The sequence below is a fragment of the Parasteatoda tepidariorum genome, chromosome 3 (assembly GCF_982258835.1).
Source record: "Parasteatoda tepidariorum strain Cologne lab strain chromosome 3, Ptep-v5.0, whole genome shotgun sequence".
NCBI classification, from domain to species: domain Eukaryota; kingdom Metazoa; phylum Arthropoda; class Arachnida; order Araneae; family Theridiidae; genus Parasteatoda; species Parasteatoda tepidariorum.
In genome coordinates, this window is record NC_141757.1 from 72,477,197 (window position 1) to 72,497,552 (window position 20,356).

The 20,356-nt window shown below is 28.5% G+C and overlaps 1 protein-coding gene across 6 annotated transcripts in view; it reads left to right on the plus strand.

Moving 5' to 3' along the window:
* Window positions 1-10,526: 10,526 nt before the first annotated feature.
* emb (exportin-1 emb) overlaps window positions 10,527-20,356 on the plus strand; it is a 40,381-nt gene continuing 30,551 nt past the window's right edge. The window contains exons 1-10 of one of the 6 annotated variants that reach the window (XM_016073526.4): window positions 10,527-10,708; window positions 11,542-11,613; window positions 13,968-14,044; window positions 15,162-15,283; window positions 15,418-15,592; window positions 18,692-18,798; window positions 18,876-18,991; window positions 19,353-19,467; window positions 20,068-20,187; window positions 20,272-20,326. In XM_016073526.4, coding sequence (XP_015929012.1) covers window positions 13,993-14,044; window positions 15,162-15,283; window positions 15,418-15,592; window positions 18,692-18,798; window positions 18,876-18,991; window positions 19,353-19,467; window positions 20,068-20,187; window positions 20,272-20,326 — 862 coding nt within the window. In that variant the 5' untranslated portion in view covers window positions 10,527-10,708; window positions 11,542-11,613; window positions 13,968-13,992. Of the gene's footprint in view, window positions 10,709-11,541; window positions 11,614-13,967; window positions 14,045-14,418; window positions 14,441-15,155; window positions 15,284-15,417; window positions 15,593-18,691; window positions 18,799-18,875; window positions 18,992-19,352; window positions 19,468-20,067; window positions 20,188-20,271; window positions 20,327-20,356 lie in introns of those variants that run through there. The other 5 variants (XM_043047151.3, XM_087159577.1, XM_043047160.3 and 2 more) reach the window with 5 other exon arrangements.

Here is a 20,356-nt window from a genome sequence, read left to right on the forward strand (position 1 = left end):
AGAACCCGGATCTTTATACTTAAGGACATAAATTGCGCAAAAACATAACATTATATTTAAAAGAAAGATCTTTCTTCGGGTGTTATTTTAAATAACATGGAATTATCAAAAATTTTATTTATAAAGACTAATCTAGAGTTAATATAAATATTGTTTTAGTGGCTTTTCAGAAGTGTGTGAAATTGCTTTACCGTATAGTGTGAGTAATTTCAATAAATAAATGCTTTTTAACGCTAAAGCTACACCACAAGCATGAAGTAATCAACTGAATTAATGATGCACGAAAAAAAATAGGGAGTTCACTGTGTTTATTAATTAAATTAATTCATTCAGTTACTTACATGCTCTACTCGATACTCCTTACATCTTTTATTTATTTCTTTAAAAAAAATTTAAAAAACTTAATTTTTAGCAAGCTGAAAACAGAAATAAAAAATGAAATAAATAGATCAATAAAATAAAAAAATAGCTTTAATTTTCAATTTCAACGTAGATTTTAAAGAATAAAATCACTTTTTTGTCTTCTTTAAAAGATCTTCTCAGCAATGGGAAAGCGTATTTAAAGCATTTTTTTTTTCTATTAAACAAATTAAGAGTGACTACATTAATTTGTATTAGAGAAAGAGTTACTATTTATTTTCAGTGAGAAGATTTCTAATAATTTATTTCATTCTTATTCTATAAGCAAAAGATATATGTTTTTGACTATTTATATTGATGGTGGTGACAATTTTTTTCCCCAATAAGATGTTTTTTTCAAAATTACTTTTTTTCTGAAGTATACTTCTTTTCAAAAGTCAGTCGCGAGATAAAAAGAATAACTTTTGATTTAATGATCGGATCTTCACGTTCTAGGACTCAATCTTAATAGTTCAAGGCTGTGATTTCAATTATGCTAATTATTAAGTGCAGATGATATTTTAAGTTGCGAAATAAGATACAAAAACGTACTTTCTTTGAATACACATAACTTTGTATTCCATGGATTCGGATTTCAGTCCACCGAAATATAGGGAGAAGCCGCAATCAGGGAGATATGGTCCTAATAGTTAGAGAAAGAGAGCGGTTCAAGCTTTGAATTTTAAAATTTTACTTTGCTTGTACTCCGCCATATTTCGATAACTTTTTGAGTGAACTAAAAAAAAAAAAATTGCACCCAATTATAAAATTTCTTTATCCAGAGGTAATTTCATGCAAAAAATAACTTTCAGTAAATTTTTATTATTTATTTTTGTCATTTCATTTAATAACAGTCCTAAATATTTTGAATAGTAAAGTCTACACTTTCTTATATCATTTTAAAGAATGTAATTTTACATGGCGAAATACGAAATGTAAACGAAATCAGTCGATTAGTTACTGAAAATTGAATTTTAAAAAAGTCGTATATTTAATTAAAATTCAGATCGTATATTTGTTTATTATATATTATTGTTAGTTTGTATTAGTTCTTTATATTTGTCGCTAGTATATATAACTTCTGCGAGTGTGCATAACTTCTTATTCGAATGAATCAAGAAAATAAAACAATGACAAATAAAATGAAATAAAAAAATAAATAAAAGCGCTTGGGCAGTTTATCTGACATACAATAAAGAAGTTACAAGAGCAGTTCTAAGGAAATGCAAGTTATATATAATGCAACTTTTCTTTCGGTAGAGTTTTTATTTATCTTTAAAGTGGTGGCAAGATTTATACTTTTTTATTTTATGTATTTGATTTAAAATATTCTTGCGCATTATAATACCTGATTAATTTTAACTTATATAAATTATTAAATAGTCATTAATGCTGTTTTAGAGGTTGATCAGATTTTAAAAAAAATTTCTTACAGTTACTGTTGCATAATTTTTATTTCACTACCACTAGAAAAAATCTCTTAAGAAAGTGCAAATGTTGACAGTTAAGAAATAAGTATGATTTATTTAATATTGTTGTCATTCCCTGGGAAGGATAGCTACGAAGTCTTTTTCTTTTTATACCGCCAGATGGCGTTCTTTTTAAATTTGTATGTGTTTGTTTGCTTTTTGTTAATAAACTTTTACTTTCTGTCTGAAACTCGATCCACGGACTACAGTTGGCAGCACGGCTGTGGTTTTGAAAATTATGACGCAGTAAAAAGTTTCACTTAGTTTCGCCGTGATTTACATCGTTTAGATTCCAAAATCAAAATGAGCAGGGATCTGCCGAGTATCCCACTGCTGAACAGTGAGAACTTTTATCAGTGGAGTATTAAAGTCAAGGCTTTGCTGACACTTAAGAAAATTGCTAATGTGCTAACTGAAGAAGCCCCCGTTGATCCAAAGTTGCGAGAACAATGGACACTAAGCAATGATGACGCAGTTGCATACATACAACTATCGCTTTCTGATGACCAAAGTCTTCAGTTCGCAAACGAAACTAATGCTAAAATCCTATGGGAAAAAATTCAAAGCACATTTACTGGTAAAACAGAAGATCGAAAAATCGATGCAAGTAACGAAATAAAAAATCTTGAAATGAAGGAAAATGAAAATGTGTCAGACTATATTGCAAGATCACGAGGACTTAAAACGAAATGTTCATCACTTGGACTGGAAATTTCTGAAAGAGAACTTGTTTATTACACTGTTAGAGGTTTACGAGGACAGTTTACAAAAATAAAAGAAATCCTGAAAACCCAACGTGAAAAACAAATGGATGAAGTTTTAGAAATACTGCGGGAGGAAGAGAACAACTTATCAAAATTAAAAAATGAAATTCCTAGACGAACAGAAGCATTCCAAGTAAAACATAAAAATGAAAATAGAAGCAGGAAGAAATGTTTCATCTGCCATAAAACAAATCACCTAGCTAAAGACTGCTATTTCCGAAACAAGAACGAGGGAAATCAGAACCAAACATCTCAAGAAAAAAGAACATTTTCGAACTATAAATCGGGCATGAACAAAATCAAAAACAATAACGCTCATTGTGCATTTGAAAATCAAGATAAACATTCTAGTGAAAATTTTGCACTTACCGCAGAACAAGAACAACACCAAATAAATTCAAGTGCTACCGGTAAAAACAAAACTGTTTTCATTTTGGATTCTGGTGCTACTTCACACATGGTAAAAGATTTAAACTTTTTTGAAAACTTAAATCATGTTAATGGAATAATACAATTAGCAGGTAAGAAATCAAATTTAATTTCTAAAGGAATTGGCATTGTAAAAGCTACAACAACAGTTGATAATTGCAGTAAAAATCTAACAATATACGATGTAATATATGTACCAGATTTACGAAACAATTTAATTTCAGTATCTAAATTAATTGATAAAGGTTATAAAATTGAATCTAATGGTAATGATATTTTGATTTTAACTAATGATAATCGCAGTGTTTTAAAAGCCGTAAAAGTAAACAATCGTTTTGAAATTTTAATGGAACCGTGTAGTAACATTTCACCTAAAACATTTGATTTTAACGATGTAAATAATTATGAGTTACAATGTAATGAAGTAAGTAATTTGGATACTTATAATATTTGGCATAAAAGACTATGTCATTTAAATCCACAATACATGGTTAAAATGCAAAATGTTATTGGCATAAATTTTAAAGATTTTGAAAATTATCATTGTGAATCTTGTGATATAAGTAAAGTAACTCATAAGAGTCATCCATCAGTTAATATTGCACAAAGTAATTCTGTATTAGAGTTAATTCATGCGGACCTTGCAGGCCCTATAAATTGTGATTCATTAGGAAATTCAAAATATTTTTTAGTTCTAGTGGATGATTTTTCTGGGATGTACTTTTCTTATTTTTTGAAACATAAAAATGAAGTATTTGAAATGTTTTGTATGTTTAAAGAAAGGTATGAAAAATTAATGAATAAGGAAATCAAAAGATTCAGAACAGATAACGGTTTAGAATTTGTTAACAACGAGATTGATAGTTTTTTAGAAAAATATGGGATCATACATGAAAAAACAGTACCGTATAATCCTTCGTCAAATGGACGTGCTGAGCGAGCCATAAGAGTATTAGTAGAAAGGGCTAGAACATTATTGTATGAAAGTGAATTACCATTAAAATTTTGGGCTGAAGCAATAAATTTTAGCACACACATTTCTAATCTTACACCGCGTAAAAATAAACAGAATCTTCCGATTGAAATATGGTCAGGAAAAGAACCTAAACTTAACTACTTAAAAGTATTTGGATGCGTCGTTTATTTTCATATACCTAAACAATTCCGTAATAAATTTGATGTTCCGGGTAAACGTGGGATTTTCGTCGGTTATTCTAGAGAAAGGCGCGCTTATAGAATATATGATGTTGATAAAAATATTGTAATTGAAGAGCGATCTGTTAAATTTAACGAATCATTAAGGGGAAGTAAATTTTTAACAAACAAAAATGAATGTAGCATATGGAACATTGAGGATTTGACCCAGTTTAATATGCCTCTACCACAGATCGAAACTGAAACCCAAAACTGCCCTCCAACTGAATCAAGAAGTGAACATTCTTTTTCTCATAAATCTTCTCAAGAAAGTGCTGATTCACAAAATGAAAATAATCAAAATACTCCTGCATTAAGACGTTCTGAAAGAATTAAAAATAAAATATCCGCAAACGCGAACTTAACCTTGAAAGGATCATCTATTCCTCAAAATTATGACCAGGCGATAAATAGTAATAAATATTCAGAGTGGAAAACCGCAATGGAAAACGAACTTCTTTCGATGGAGAAACATAAGGTTTTCGAATTAATTGAGAGGCCTAAGAAGGAAAAAATAATAAAAAGTAAATGGGTGTATACATTTAAAAATGACAATAATAACAAAATTTACAAAGCGCGACTGGTTGCAGCTGGATTTAATCAAATTAAAAATGTTGATTATTCTGAATCATATTCACCTGTGGTAAATATTGAATCATTTAGGTTATTAATTGCTTTAGCAGCAAAATTGGATTTATTTGTTAAATTTTTTGACATTAAAACTGCATATTTATATGGTGATATTGATGAAACTCTGTATATGGAACTACCTCCAGGCTTTGAAGATAAATATGGTAAAAATAAAGTGTGTAAATTAAATAAAAGTATTTATGGTCTACCTCAATCTGGTAGAAATTGGCATATAAAGTTAAAAAATGAACTTAAAAAGATTGGTCTCACTCAACTTGCATCTGACAATTGCGTATTTACTAAAATTAATGATAATGATTTTTTCGCAATTTGTGTATACGTAGATGATTTGGCAATATTTTCTAATAATTCGAAATTATACAAAGAAATTATTTCAAAACTTAATCAAACATTTGAATTAAAAGAAACAACTAATGATTCAAAATTTTTAGGCATTGAGATTTCACAAAAAGAAAACGGAATTGGTCTATCTCAAACTCATTACATTGAAACTTTAATGAAAAAATATGGTTTGGAAAAATGTAAGAAAACAAATATTCCCATAACTAAAGGTGAAGATAGATGTTTTAATCCTACTGATGATTTAGTAGATCAGACTGATTATCAGGAAATCGTCGGTGAACTTTTATATTTAGCAAATAGAACCCGACCAGATATTGCTTTTGTAACTAGTTATTTATCACAATTTAATAAACGTCCTGAAAAAAGGCATTATGTTTTGGCCAAAAGAGTTTTGAAATATTTGAACGGTTCAAAAGATAGAGTCTTGTTTTATAGTAAAGAATTTGGTTTTTTAAGCTGTAGTGCGGATGCAAGTTGGGGCAATGCAGAAGGAGGAAAATCTTTTTCAGGTTGTGTAATTATGATAGGTAATTCTCTTATAACATGGAAAAGTAGAAAACAAAGATGTGTAGGACTTTCAACATGTGAAGCTGAATTATTTGCTGCAGCTGACACAGCTCGAGAACTTACTTGGATAATAAATATGTTAAATGAACTGAACTGTAAAAAATTAATTGATGCTCCTGTTACTATGTTTTCTGATAGCCAAGCAGCTATTGACTGGTTGAATAATGGTAAATCTTCTAACAAAACCAGGCATGTAAACCTTAAATTTCATTTTGTGCGAGATATGATTGAAGATAAAATATTAAAAACTGTTTATAAGTATACTAATGATAATATTTCTGATTTTTTAACTAAAGCTGTAACTTTTGAGAAGCTAATTTTTTCTTTGGAAAAAATAAGTTTAATTTGAAATTTATGTTAAGAAAATTAATATTTTTTATGTGTATATTGTTATATGTGTTAAAAAGTAAAATCCTTCTCGCAGGGGGAGATTGTTGTCATTCCCTGGGAAGGATAGCTACGAAGTCTTTTTCTTTTTATACCGCCAGATGGCGTTCTTTTTAAATTTGTATGTGTTTGTTTGCTTTTTGTTAATAAACTTTTACTTTCTGTCTGAAACTCGATCCACGGACTACAAATATAATATGAACGAACAAGCATATCCTTGTTATAATTCTTATCTGTAATAAGATCAAATATACTAAAAGCTGAAGAAATTGAATTTGCAATAACCAAAGTGAAATAATTTTCATTTGTAAAAATGAAAAATTTTGTTTTTCAATACAAGAAAGAATAAACGAAAAAGTTTGATATTTATCCATCATTCTAGATGTCGCTTCAGAGAAATTAGTATGTTTTTTCTATTTAAACGTACATTCAAGTTAATGATATGAAACCGATTAGACTAAGGTAGTTTTCGGAGTCCCTGTCAGCGAAGCTGACATCTCACTCCTTCATCTGTAGTATTGCCCGAAGGCGCCTGGTATATTGTCTTTAACAGAAGTTGTTTGAGTCTCAGGACTGAGGACGTCTTGGGAGGGTGTAGGCTTGAAGGGATGATCTCCGCTTCTATGGCTTTTCTGAGAGAAGGGATCTAACTAAATTGAGGAGTTCTTGGTCTTTTCATAATGTGTCAGAAAAACAACCTGGTTTATCCTAGAAATCACCTCATCAATCTGGTTGATATGAAGTGAATTTAAAACAGCCTCAAAATAAGCTTAGGCATAAATAAAATGTGTGACTTCATATACCTCAATAAATACCTGACTCTTTTTAGTTGAAAGTGGTACATTTTTTTTATACCTCAGAATACCTTTTTTGTTATAAGCGTCAGAAAAACAACCAGTATAGCTTGAAAAACACTTCATCAGCCTGGTTGATTTGAAGAGAATTTTAAACAGCCTCAAAATGAGCTATGTATGTCAAACAACCTCATATACCTCAATTACAAACTTTATGAGGTATAATTTTTATGATTGTTTTCACAAAAATATCATACCTAAAAATGACCACGATACCTTAAAAATACGTCAAAACAACCTCAAATATACCTTAAATTTTCGTAAGGGTAGTCTTATTGAGTTTATGTAAAGATTTGTAAGAAATAAGAAAAAAAAATCTAATTATCAAACTTATAAGTATCATAATAAAAGATCTAGATTATATTATGGGAAAATAAAAAATTTTACAATTTCCTAGTAAGATTGGAATTATGTATTTGAATATTTATAAAGGTTGTTAACTGTAGTACTTTATTCGGTGTACTTTATTTTGTGGCTGTGTTACCTGTCCCACTTTTAAACGCTTTTAGCTATTGCTATGAGAATGAATCTCCTATCAGCTTGTGGATAGTTTTATTAGATTAAGTGTAAAAAAATGCATAAAAATTGGTACATAACTTTAAAATGTTATGTTATTAAGCGATTGTTGATTCTTGATTACACTGATTAAAATATTAAAATAACTATTTTTTAAGAAACTCTGATGTGATTGAAAATAACGGAAGTCCGTTTCAGATTCAGCTCCGAAAATTTATTAAAAACTATTACTTTTATGGAATCTGACGAAAAGTTCAAAAATATAGGCAAGTCTTATTGAGTTTAAAGATTTATTAGAAAAAAAGAAAGAAAATCTATTTATTAAACTTACAAGTACATTAATGAGCGATGAAGGTTAAATTATGGGAAAATAAAAAGTGTTAAAATTACCAAATAAGATTGGAATTACATATTTGAAAGTAATGGTTGTTATTGGTAGTTCTTTCTTCAGTATTTTATTTTGCGGCTGTGGTATCTGTCACACTCTTAAATCCTTTTAGCTACGAGGAATGAATTGAAATGATAAAAGTGGAATTCCATTTATCTTAAAAATAAAATTAATTTCCTCCAGTCAATTTAAATCATGAAAAAAACACACACAAAAAAAAATTATTAATTTTATTAATCAATTCTGTTGAAGATCATATGATTCTAAAATTTTGAAACCTGACACTGTTATTGTAAATATGACTTTCTTATTAATTCATGTTTTTTACTTTTAGGTTCCAACACTCTCAAATTTCAACAGGAAGACAGAATCAACATTTAAAATAGTTTTACAGGTTTGTAGGAGAAAAATGAAATTTTAGTTTTAAATAAAAATACTTTAAATGTCAGCTGACTCATTATTTAAATTTACAGTTCTATAGCTTTAAAAATTGTAAGCACCTTAGACCTCTACCTTATAAAAATGTGATTTACAGCAAATGATTTTTTTAACTGTGGTTGTGATAACAAATTTGTGATAATGTGATTTCAAGATAATTTAATTAGATCTATTAAATTTGCAGAAGAATTATGTATTTGAAATTTTCTTTTATAGCTTAACAAAGAAAGCAATTACAGCCGAAGGTGTAATATTAAAAACTTTAGGTTAATAAATTAAGATCTCTACTGGTGAAAAAATTTAACTATATGTACTGTTCTTCATATAATATAAGTAATAGTGAGGTTAGAAATTAATACACTTGGGGGACCGTATAACACCCCGTTTGTGAATTATTACCTTCATAATTATTAATAAAAAAACCCTACAACTTTAGGTTGAACTATATCAAAGCCTGAAAAATAAAATTTTTGCATCTGAGTTTGATAAATTAATACGTCTAAAAATACAACAATGATACTTAAGGTTAAAAAATAATAACCTAAAGTAGAACATGGAACATCTCGCGTTAATAAAAAATAACCATTCCAACTGTCATAAAGTACACTTGAGGCTCGCTTATAATAACCAGAACTGTAAAATGGCCCCCCTTAGGTAGATAAATAAATAGTTCAACGATTATATAAATATACTCTTGAGGTTGAAAAATAATAACCTTAAGTAGAACATCAAACACCTCACGTCCATAAAAAGCAGCCTATCCAACCGTCGAAAATACACTTGAGGTTGATCTATAATAACTTGATGTGTAAAATGACGCACCTTAAGTTGATAAAAAAGCACCTCTACAATACTTAAGGTTAAAATATAATAACTTGAAGTAGAATATAAAACACCTCACGTTAGTAAAAAATTTCTTTAGGTTGAATCAGAAATGAAACACCTTAGGTTGTTGAATAAGTACAGGTGTAAAAAAATATACTTCAGATTGATAAGTAATGATGGTTGAAAACGAAACACCTTAAAGTAGTAAATATCTACCTCTCCATTGATGTAAGATGAAACACCTCAGGTTGATACATATATGGTATATTTAAGGTATATTTGAGGTAAATTTTGAAGTATTCATTTGCACCAACCAAATGATATATTTAAATAACAACCTTATTTATACCTTGAAAAATACCTAAATTTTTACGTAAAGGAGAGAATTTTCATTACACGTCTTCTAGCAGATTAGGAAAAACTCCTGGGGTTGACTATGTGACGTCCATCCCTGGATAAGCTATGATGTATGTCTGATGGATGGCTTTTAGAGTTCTACTGGATCTTCCCTGGATCAAATATGGATTTCTTGTAGACGTCCACCTGGACCTTCGTGGATGTTTAGAATGATTTCTACTGGACATCCACTTAAAGATTTTGTGCCGCATGGGAAATTAACTCCCGTTTTCCATGACTCTCCACACACTAATGGTGAAAGCATGTGAAGTGTTAGGTAGAGGGTTTTGCTCTCCGCCACCTGTACCTTATTTCGATTGCCAATCTTAAACCAATCCAAATATTTTGGAACACCAATTTTTTTTTATTTAATTATTTATTCACATCTATGACTGTGTTTTTTTTTCTTTTTTGATTTATTGAGTACTTCTCTTATTATAACACTTAGTTATTATTCGTGATCACGACGATCGAATACGCCATCTGGGCAGAAGACCGGTTCCATGCTTTGGCCCTACCACTTTCTATCACCTCCTCTTTTGAGTTGTATAGGAATGTTCTACGATATTTCCCCCCTTCTTAATATTTTTTGTATTCAATTATCCGAATTATTTTTTAAAATTTTCAAAACGCTTTCTTTTAGAGCTATGTTCGATGTAGTTTTCAGTTTCGTACAGTTTTCGAACTTGAAAGTTTTAATCTATTTGAAAATTAAGAGAGAAACTGACGTACTTCGTTCTATTAAGACTCTCCCCATACTAATGGCAAAATCATACAAACTGTTGCCATAGGTAAGGAGTTCTGTTCTACGCCACCTATAGCCCATTTCGATCTCCAATCAATGGAAGTGCGACGAGCACTATGTTGTATGCTTATAGCTTTTTTTTATTTTATTACTAGACTGCCTGATTTTTAACTGAGACTGAGGGAAAGAACCGCGACAGAAATGTAAGCAACCAGTTCAAACCGGTTACGGAGGGAAGGTGAGATAATGCGCTGAAATGTGATTGAAATTTTAGCGTGCTTTTTGATTGAATTTATTGGTAAATGTTGTGATGAATGTGTGTGTCATTTAAAAACAAATAAACGGTAAGTGATAACGATGTTATATTCTGATGCTTTACGTTAGCTATCATCTTTCACTTGACTTACTTAGAGATACACAAGTAATGCGTATAATACATTCGATATTGTTTGTAACGCGATCGCAAAAGGAAATATTTTATACTTACTATTTATTAAAAGTGAGTAATTTCCACCCGCGTGTTTTTACTGTTATTTAAATTGAAATGATTTCTTATTCTTATGTTCCTGTTTAAAATTTAAGCACATTTACTGATTGTGTATACTTTGTTCCATAGAATGTCATTGTTACGTTCGGTCGATCTCAAATTGTAAAATTTATTATTTTATTCTTTGAAACGATGCACATATCTTTAAGAAACATTTTGATGGTGAGAAAAAAGACATAATATCGCTAATTTATGTTAAGACTCTTGATTTGAAAAACTGTTATACCACTGTCAAATTTAGAAGTCATGCAGTTGTGACTCTTCATAATGTACCTCACTTATTTATCTTTTATGCATATGAAGGACTAAGTTGTCATAAATGGATATATTTATCAATGAATATTTTCTATTTTTATGATATTTTGATATTAACTATAGTATTTGTAGGAAATGTGAGAATTTCGATAGCTGGAATTTAAGCATGTGGTTTAACCATGGTTTTTGTTTATAGAACTTTAACTATAGGTTTGAAAAAAAATTCTTGTTTATAAAATGTTTTTGTCTATACTTTGTCCATTTCTGTAAATTTATTTGTGATTTATTTACATTATGTTTTGTTTTATAATGTATATTTGTTTTAAATCTTAAAAAAATTTGCTCATCAAGCTAAAGATACTTATGTTATTGTAGAAAGAACAAGTTCTTGCTGCAAAGAAACTTCTTGCCATATTTCAATTTTTAGTAAGCCTTTTATTTATATTGGTAAGTATTGGCTATAACAATTTTGCTATACATATATTTTTTATGAATGTTGCAACATTTAGTGACTAATATAACGGCCTTCCAAGTATATTTTATAAAAAATGCTTAAATAATATCTGATTTCTCTCTAGGGATTAAAAAGGGCAAGGTGTTTCCTCAAAGAAAAAAGTACTTTGAGTTGTAAAAGGCCCTTAATCCCTTAAATTTATCATAATGTATAATATTACATAATTGCTAAATTTGAACATAAGCAATTTTTAAATAACCCTCTTAAATTATTTTATGTCTTTCTTTTAAGAAATAATTTTAATTCATTTTCAAAATGAGTGAAAAATTTATCGTTTATAAAAATAATTAAAAGACAATTACTGAGCAGAAATTTTTTTTCAAAAAAGTAAACAAAAAAGAAAGAACTAGCAATTACTCTTCTTTTTTCTATAGTTTAAACTGAAAATTAAAAGTGTATTATTTCATTAAAAAGATATTTATTAAAAAAATAATTGTTGAATCTTTTAAAAAATTTATTAAATCAATAAATTTATTAAAAGATACAACGATTGTTATTTTAATCAACAATTATTTTAGAAAATAAGAGAAACTTATAAAATTCAGTTGAGAATAATCCTCACAGAATGAATATTTGAAATAGTAATCTGGAATTAACTTATAAATGCAGATAATTTTTTCCACTGTGTAATTATTTGAGCAGTGAATTAATTTTTTTAAAAAATGGAGTTAGAATAAAAAAACAATGTTTTTAAGTAATAGTGGAGGGTTTTTTGCAAAGAAAGCAGATTAAAGGGCAGGCAGGAGGAACCACCCTTCAAAGAACCCCTTGGGAGATAAAGTCTGTGTTTCCCAAACTATCGTCCAAAAATTAACAATATAAGTTTGGATAAAGCAGGGAGAAAGTAATGTTTTTTATATCTACTTCTTTAAACAGTGGCTTTTTTATATCTATTTTAGTTTTCTACGAAATTTTAAACTAAACCATATTGTCTGAATGTCAGTTTGAATATTATTTTATTTGATTAAAATTATAGCATTTTATTTAGAGATTTGAATTCAATGTATGAATTATTTCAATTTATAATAGTCCCGGTACTTACATATTAACGCCACCAGAGCTACAAATTTGGCGGTTCGTAAGTGCTGCCGATCTACACCTACCTGCCTTGCGACAAATCATAAAATAAAACACCTTATTTAATATCAAAGTAGTACATTGGACTAGATAGAAAAAGGGCCGATATATAGAGTTTAATATAGATTCAAAACATTCTCTATTTTCTTTCACCTGGTGCTGTCTCCATATGTACTCTGATAAACAAAATTCCAAATTATGTCTCGCTGTCCCTCTATGTCTCTTGTTCCTTCATTTAGCACTGCCCCATATTCTCTCAACTATTTGTGTATGAACTCATGTATCAGGATAAATAAAATTGCTAATATCAACTTTGCCAAATAATTCCATAAAGATAAATTGGCTGGTGGTCACTTACATGATTCCTTTATAAACATAAAGTATTGGGATTGTAAAAAGACAAAAATAAAATTTGTTAGTTTTTCACTTCTGTGTTAATATCAGGTTTAAAAATCTTTTAATTTTGCTTTCTTTCTATAATAATGCTTGTCTAAATAACAGTTCCCCAGTGAAATGAATAAGAAGGGAAAGCTAAGGATTTCTGATTTATTATCAACAAAAATTTTTTTTATATCTTATTTTGCTTTTTGTGAGTGTGACTTGCATAAGTGTGACTTGTGCTAAGCTTAGATTTCTCATAATAAGTTATCATTACAATAACCTTTTTCTGTATTTTAAATGTTTTTATATTAAACTTAAAATATGAAACTGAATGATTAATATAAAATGCTGTCTGTTTTCTTCTGATAAAAGGACATCTGTATTAGTTCATTTCTATAATTAGTCTTATTCATATTAAAATTTCATTTTTTATAGAAGCAATAAGAAATGTTTTTATAATTTTAATAGTTCAATTAAAGAATTTGCACTGTTTACTTAAAAAAAAAAATTCAGGGTTCTTTTCTATAATGATATAAGTAGGAATATTATACTAATTAAATATATTTTCATAAATATCTACATCCTTGTAAGTTTTGAAAGCTTTAAAGTAGAGTTTAAATTGTGAAAAGAGTATTTTATGAGTAAGCAGTAAAAAAAACTAAAATATTTCTTTTGATGTGGGATATATCATATCGGTTAACTTGTTTCAATATTAATAGCTAGTGTAAACTCTATCTCTTAATTTATTTTGTTGTGACAACTATTCATTTAATTAAATGCAATGTATTTGTAGTTTAATGCTCATATTTTACATATCCACTTATTTCAGGAGTTGGAATTTTATCTTGTGTTATATGACAACTTTAACACTTGATGGGATGAAGCAACCAGTTGCATTCACCCCAGGTAATTCTTGTTGGACGCTGTTAATATTTTTAATTTTTAAAAAGAAGTTCGCTAAAGCTTTGCCATTCTAAATTTTTTTTTTTTAAAAAAAAATACAAGTTTCTTTCAGAAAAAGCAGAGAACATTAATTTAATATTTATTGTGGTGCGTGGCATTTTTAAAAAGTGCTTAATTTTCCCTTTTCGAAAATGAGATCTTTTCTTTACCATGTCTATTTTCATCACACATTATGTAAAAGCATGCTTTTCGTATTTTTGCTATTCCACATTTTCAGAACTCATCAACCATAATCCTTTTCGGTCTACCATCTGTCAATAGGGTGTGAAAACGCCAATCATTTTACATGTTTGATGAAATACTTGCGAGTCCGTATGTGCGCCTACTGAGCTGAGTTCGGTGAGATTCTAGCACTCTCACATGCAACTCTGCTGCATTTTTCAAAATATTCTCAATTTTAGGCTTCCTTTTCTACCTCTGAAATCGAACCAAAAAATCTATTGTGGCTAATATAATCAAGAAAAGAGTTCTTTCTCTGAAACTAGTTGTTTCATCATAATTGTGTAAGGTCTTTGAAAATTATTTTTCATTTTATTAATGTATATAGTGCTTAAAAATATTTTCGAGTTCTTAAAAGGTGCTTATTTTTTATTGAAAGATTTGGCTATGCATGAATGAATTATTTTTAGAAAGCATATATAAATATATATATACATGAACAGGGGTTTATGTATATATATATATATATATATATGCTTTCTAAAAATAATTCATTTTTAAACAGCTGTACCATTGTGTCACAGTCATGATTGTTCTTTTTATTTAATTTTAAGTATTTTTTTGTATTGTTTAAAAATTCGAAAAGAAGTTTTTTTTTAGTATTGAAGTAGGCTAACAATTTTTTTTAATACTCTAGAATCGGTGGTAATGTAAAAAACATTTCGAAATGTAAGAATGTTCAGGACTTCATAAATACTTTCAAGAAAAATTTATATTTTGTATTCATTATAGCCAAAGTTATTGAAATAGAATTATAATTAAATTTCAAAATTTATGTTTGAATATTCTTGTATGACTTGTTTTATGCAACAACTCTCATGCATTTGAATATTTCTTACAGTTAATGGGAATATGGCAACAATGGAGACTCAGGCTAACAGTCTCCTAGATTTTTCTCAAAAACTTGACATAAATCTTTTGGATAGTGTGGTTAACTGTATGTATGTTGGACAAGGTGCTGAAGTAAGTAAATTTAGTATCTTTCTTTATTTGCACATACTATTGTAATAGAGTATGCTTGTAAAGTGCTTATGTTTATGCATAATTTATGTGTACTTCACTTAATATTTTTTATTAACAAGCATTTATTTGTTTAGCAAAAGATAGCCCAGAAGGTCTTAACTGCTTTAAAAGAGCACCCAGATGCCTGGACTAGAGTGGATACCATTTTAGAATTCTCTAAGAACCAGCAAACTAAATATTATGGACTTCAGATTTTGGAAACAGTTATAAAAACACGGTGGAAGGTTTTACCACGTACTCAGTGCGATGGTATGCAATTTTTAGTTTTGCTAGCGTTGGAAATGTTTAATGTTGGGAAAGTTACATTCTAAATTTTTATGGTTACTAGTTAAATAGCATGAAAAGTTTCCTTTTTCTTTTTGCTCCTTAGAATATTTCTGACTGACCGGACAATCAGTGCTGCGTTGGTTCTGTTGGTCCTAATTGAGATGCTGAATGAGCTTTAACGAGACAGCTCGGCAAACGAGTGTATGTAGAATAAGTGTGATTGGAGTGTTTTGAAAGTTTGAGTTTTGCACATATGAGTTGAAATTTGCTAGGGTTTAATTCGAAAGAGTTATTGAATGATAATTGTATGTTAGAGTGGCTATGAATGTTTATTTTAGATAAACTATATTTTTATCTTTATTTTCTCAATAAGCATTATATGAATATTTTAATAGAATATGAATGCATCATTTATTGATATTAAGAAAAATGCAAAGATATTAGTTAAATTTTATGGGGACTTCATTGAAGAAATAAAAGCTTGATAAATATCCCATTTTCTCAGATAACTAAGGAAAATTTATTAACCTTTATTATAAAATAGATGTTAAAAACATTCTAATTATTAAATTCGAAACTTCTTGAGTTGTTATTTAAAATATGTCTTGAGACATGTTTATATAAGTTGCTATTCCTTAGATATCTAAAGAATTTTTTTCATGAAGAAAAGATAAATTAAGTAATTAAATGCTTATATAGATTTAAATTTATAATTGATTCTTTCTATAATATATTCATATAAAATAAGTCTTACTAATTAATTAGTTTTTAACTTTTTCTTTATTTCTAAATACCATATTTTGCACTTAAATTAAAATTTTTAAAATTTTAGTTTCTAATGAAGGTTGAGGAGGGGTCAATTTAACTTCTAACACAAGTAATGCATCTGGATAGAAAATTCTTTTGCTAAAACAAATTTCTTATACTCAGTTTCATCTCAACTTGGCACTGAAGAGAAAGACTGATAGACCGGATTGCAACCATTGCCATGGAAACTGGGTTACTCTTTATATAAATTTTTGGCAAAATTTTTTTTCACCAAGAATCTTATTGAAATTTTAAGCACAGAAAATAACAAGAATTTTTAAAGTATTTATTATAAAATGTTCGTTTTATAAAATTTGCTGTTTTATTTTTATAAGTTTTTTAAAACTTTTAATAGTACCTAACTTGTTTTCCTGAAATATATTTGCTTCTATGAAATAATAGATAATAGCTTCTATGAAATAATGTGTTTATCAAATGCCATATCCTGCCCTCATGGAAGCGACGCTAACTCTCATGTTGTTCATTTAATATTTTAACAGGTCTGTGATACCTTGTCTCTGACATTCTTAAGATGTTAAAAAAGAAAAATACGTGGGAAATTTGAAGACAATTAAAATTAATAATTAGCAAAAGAAAGCTAGCGAAAAATTAAATAACAAAAGGAAAAAGTTGTCGATTAATGAGAAAATAATACAAGGTAACTATTAATAATTAAGGAAAAAATTCTACCAATTGAACCAAGCTGCGCAATTAATACCTATAAAACAAATGAACAAATGATAACTAAACATGCAACAAATAATAATAAGCAAAAGAAAAAACCCTAACAAATGATCACAAAGAAATCAATTAATGCAAAAAACTAACAATTAATGACTATAAAAATCAAACCAACAATTAATTACTAGCAAAGAAAACAAGAGCAAAATGACAATGAATGAAAAATAACAAGATCACAATTAAGCGATGGGAGGGAAGAAAAGCGAAATAAGAGCTACACAAGAAAAAGGGCACTTTAGCAAAGTAAAGAGACTTGAAAGAGCCGACTGACTAGTGCAAAATATAGCCAACACATCGATTCCTTGACCTTGGAAAGTAATTCATCTCCAAACTAAAACACCCCCTCTTTGCACATCTGCTTTACTGAGACGGTATTTATGGGTTGAATAACATTTAAACATTAAAATACTTCAAATGCATGTTTTAGGGGCCAGGATAGTGTGGTCGGTAGGGCACTGGGCTCATGTCCAAGAGTTCATGGGTTCGATCCCAGGCCGGTCAAAGACTTCCCGTGTTGTAAATGGTGACTGATGCACATTAAATATGTCGAGTTGCCAAGTCCTCCATGTTCCCATAACAAATAAATACTTTTCTTGTCTTCTGGATTGGTTCAAAATAACAAGGCTACGGAGTTGAACATTAATAGTTGTAAACCTAAAATTGGATCCACTGACGGATTTAACTGCATGTTTCAAGATAAAAAATTTTAATCATACAATATTTTTTTATACTTGTACACCCATTCAAACTGTAATTGATTCCAAAATAATGAACAACTGTTCAAATGCATAGTGTATTTCTTACCTTTCCCTATATTGCCAACTTGAGATGAAACGAAGTATAGCTAAAAGCTTAGACCCAATCTACTAGATAAAAATAAGTGCAAGAAAAGTAATGCAATAAGAACTTATATATCAAAAATAATTTTCAAAATTCAATACATCCATTGACACATAATGTTATTTGACGCTGCATGTTTAGCTTCTATTTTGTAATGACTTTTTTGTATTCATAAGCCATTTATTAAAGTCAAATTAACATTATCCTTAATGTTAAATTTAATGGCTGCAAAATTAGTTTTTCCACCTAATATGATTATATCTAATCCATTTTTTTAAAATTCTTCCTTTTTTATGTTGGGAAAAAGTCACTAAAAGATGTTATTCTGGGGATGGTTGGGCTTCATTTTAAAGACCAGCCTTATGATATAGGATTATTGTAGGTTTCATAACTTGCAGTCATCTGTTAATCCAATCTACGTAATGATGTTACTTTATGTTCTATATAAACATATAAATTTTTTAATCCCCTTTTTTCATAGTTCTATTTCTTAGTAAAAACTCTATGGTCCTCTTATACGCTGAATACAAAAAGTTAGCTATAGGAACTAAACTTATCTATCAGAAAAGGTACATTTTAAACAGCTTTGCACTTAATTTACATAAGTTTTGATGTACCTTTGCATTATATAAATTATGATGCAGAAATTTTTTTTTGCGAATTGGTTTTAATATTTTGTATTCTAACTTGCAGGTATTAAAAAGTACATTGTTGGATTGATAATTAAAACTTCTTCTGATGCTGAAACGTTGGAGCGAGAAAAGGTTTATTTAAATAAACTGAATATGATACTTGTTCAGGTTGGTTTTATGATTTTATTGAAAATAATAAATCAGTGTTCTTGAAGTAACACTCACTAACCAATATTTCTGTTTAGATCCTGAAGCGTGAATGGCCTAAAAATTGGCCTAATTTTATTTCTGATATTGTTGGAGCCAGCAAAACAAATGAAAGTTTATGCCAAAACAACATGACCATATTAAAACTTTTAAGGTAGCCTATTTTTCTTGCATGTAATTCTTTCAGTTACTATCCATTTGCATTCCTGCCAACTATTAATATTTTCAAAGATGTTTTTCCTCATAGGTAGTAGAAAAAAAAGTTAAATTTTATCCATAAGCTCAAATTAACTTCGTATTTTGTAATAGCTTAAACATATCCATAATATGATAATCATGTGTTTATATGTTTAATTTACTTGTATGCAGTGATGATCATTTTCAATTGATAAATTAAAAAAATGTATAGAAAGCATAAATTTTTCTACCTCATCATATTTTATGCTAAATATGTATAGGTTGGCAGTTACACATTTTTTTAAATATGTGTGTATATATATATATATTTCTTACAGTGAAGAAGTTTTTGATTTTTCAAGTGGCCAGATGACCCAAGTTAAGGCTAAGCATTTAAAAGATACAATGTGTAATGAATTTTCTCAAATCTTCCAACTATGCAATTTTGTAATGGTAGGTTTTCTTTTTCTTTACATTTAAACTCAATTAAAATGTTTTATATCTTTTTTTATGTTTGAAAATAGGTGTAATATAAAATTCAAATTAATATTTATTGCAATGAACTCATAAATTATTATTAGTTTTTTTGAAAGATATTTTTTGTTACAATTTTGCTCATAGGTTTAGCTGAATATAAATATGTTTATTTTAAGAGCATCATTTGTAATTGTTCAGTTAAATAATTCAGTTTCTTCATTAAGTGTAATGACTTATCTAATCTGTATGTTATTGTATTTTGGACAATAATAAAAATATGTACTTTAAAATTATTTTATAACTGCCTTAATATAAAAAAGTGTTTTTCAAAAGTCTTTCATGCTTATGTTTATTTATCTTTGTTTTCAACTTACGTATAAAATTTTTTTTTGATTAAGAAAACAATTTTAGTTGCAAATTTAAGTGTTGTAATAAGCACTCTTTGATTAACATATTTTGGTGCATTTAGTATCAGATTATTTTATCACTTGATCAACATGCAAGAAGCATGTTATGTGTATAGTTAGACAGTTTAGCAGACAGTAAAAAAATGTTTTAATTATTAATTATTTGTAGGAAAATTCCCAAAATGTGCCTCTTGTGCATGCAACATTAGAAACCCTTCTTCGCTTCCTTAACTGGATCCCTCTTGGCTATATCTTTGAAACTAAACTTATAAGTACACTGATTTATAAAGTAAGTGTCATTCTTTATTCCGTGAATTTTATTTATTCCTTTAATTCATGGCATAGGTTAATTCATGTTATCTGTTATTTGCAGTTTTTTAATGTTCCCCTGTTCAGAAATGTCACATTGAAGTGTTTAACTGAAATAGGTATTGTTAATTTTCTAAATTTAGTTTTCG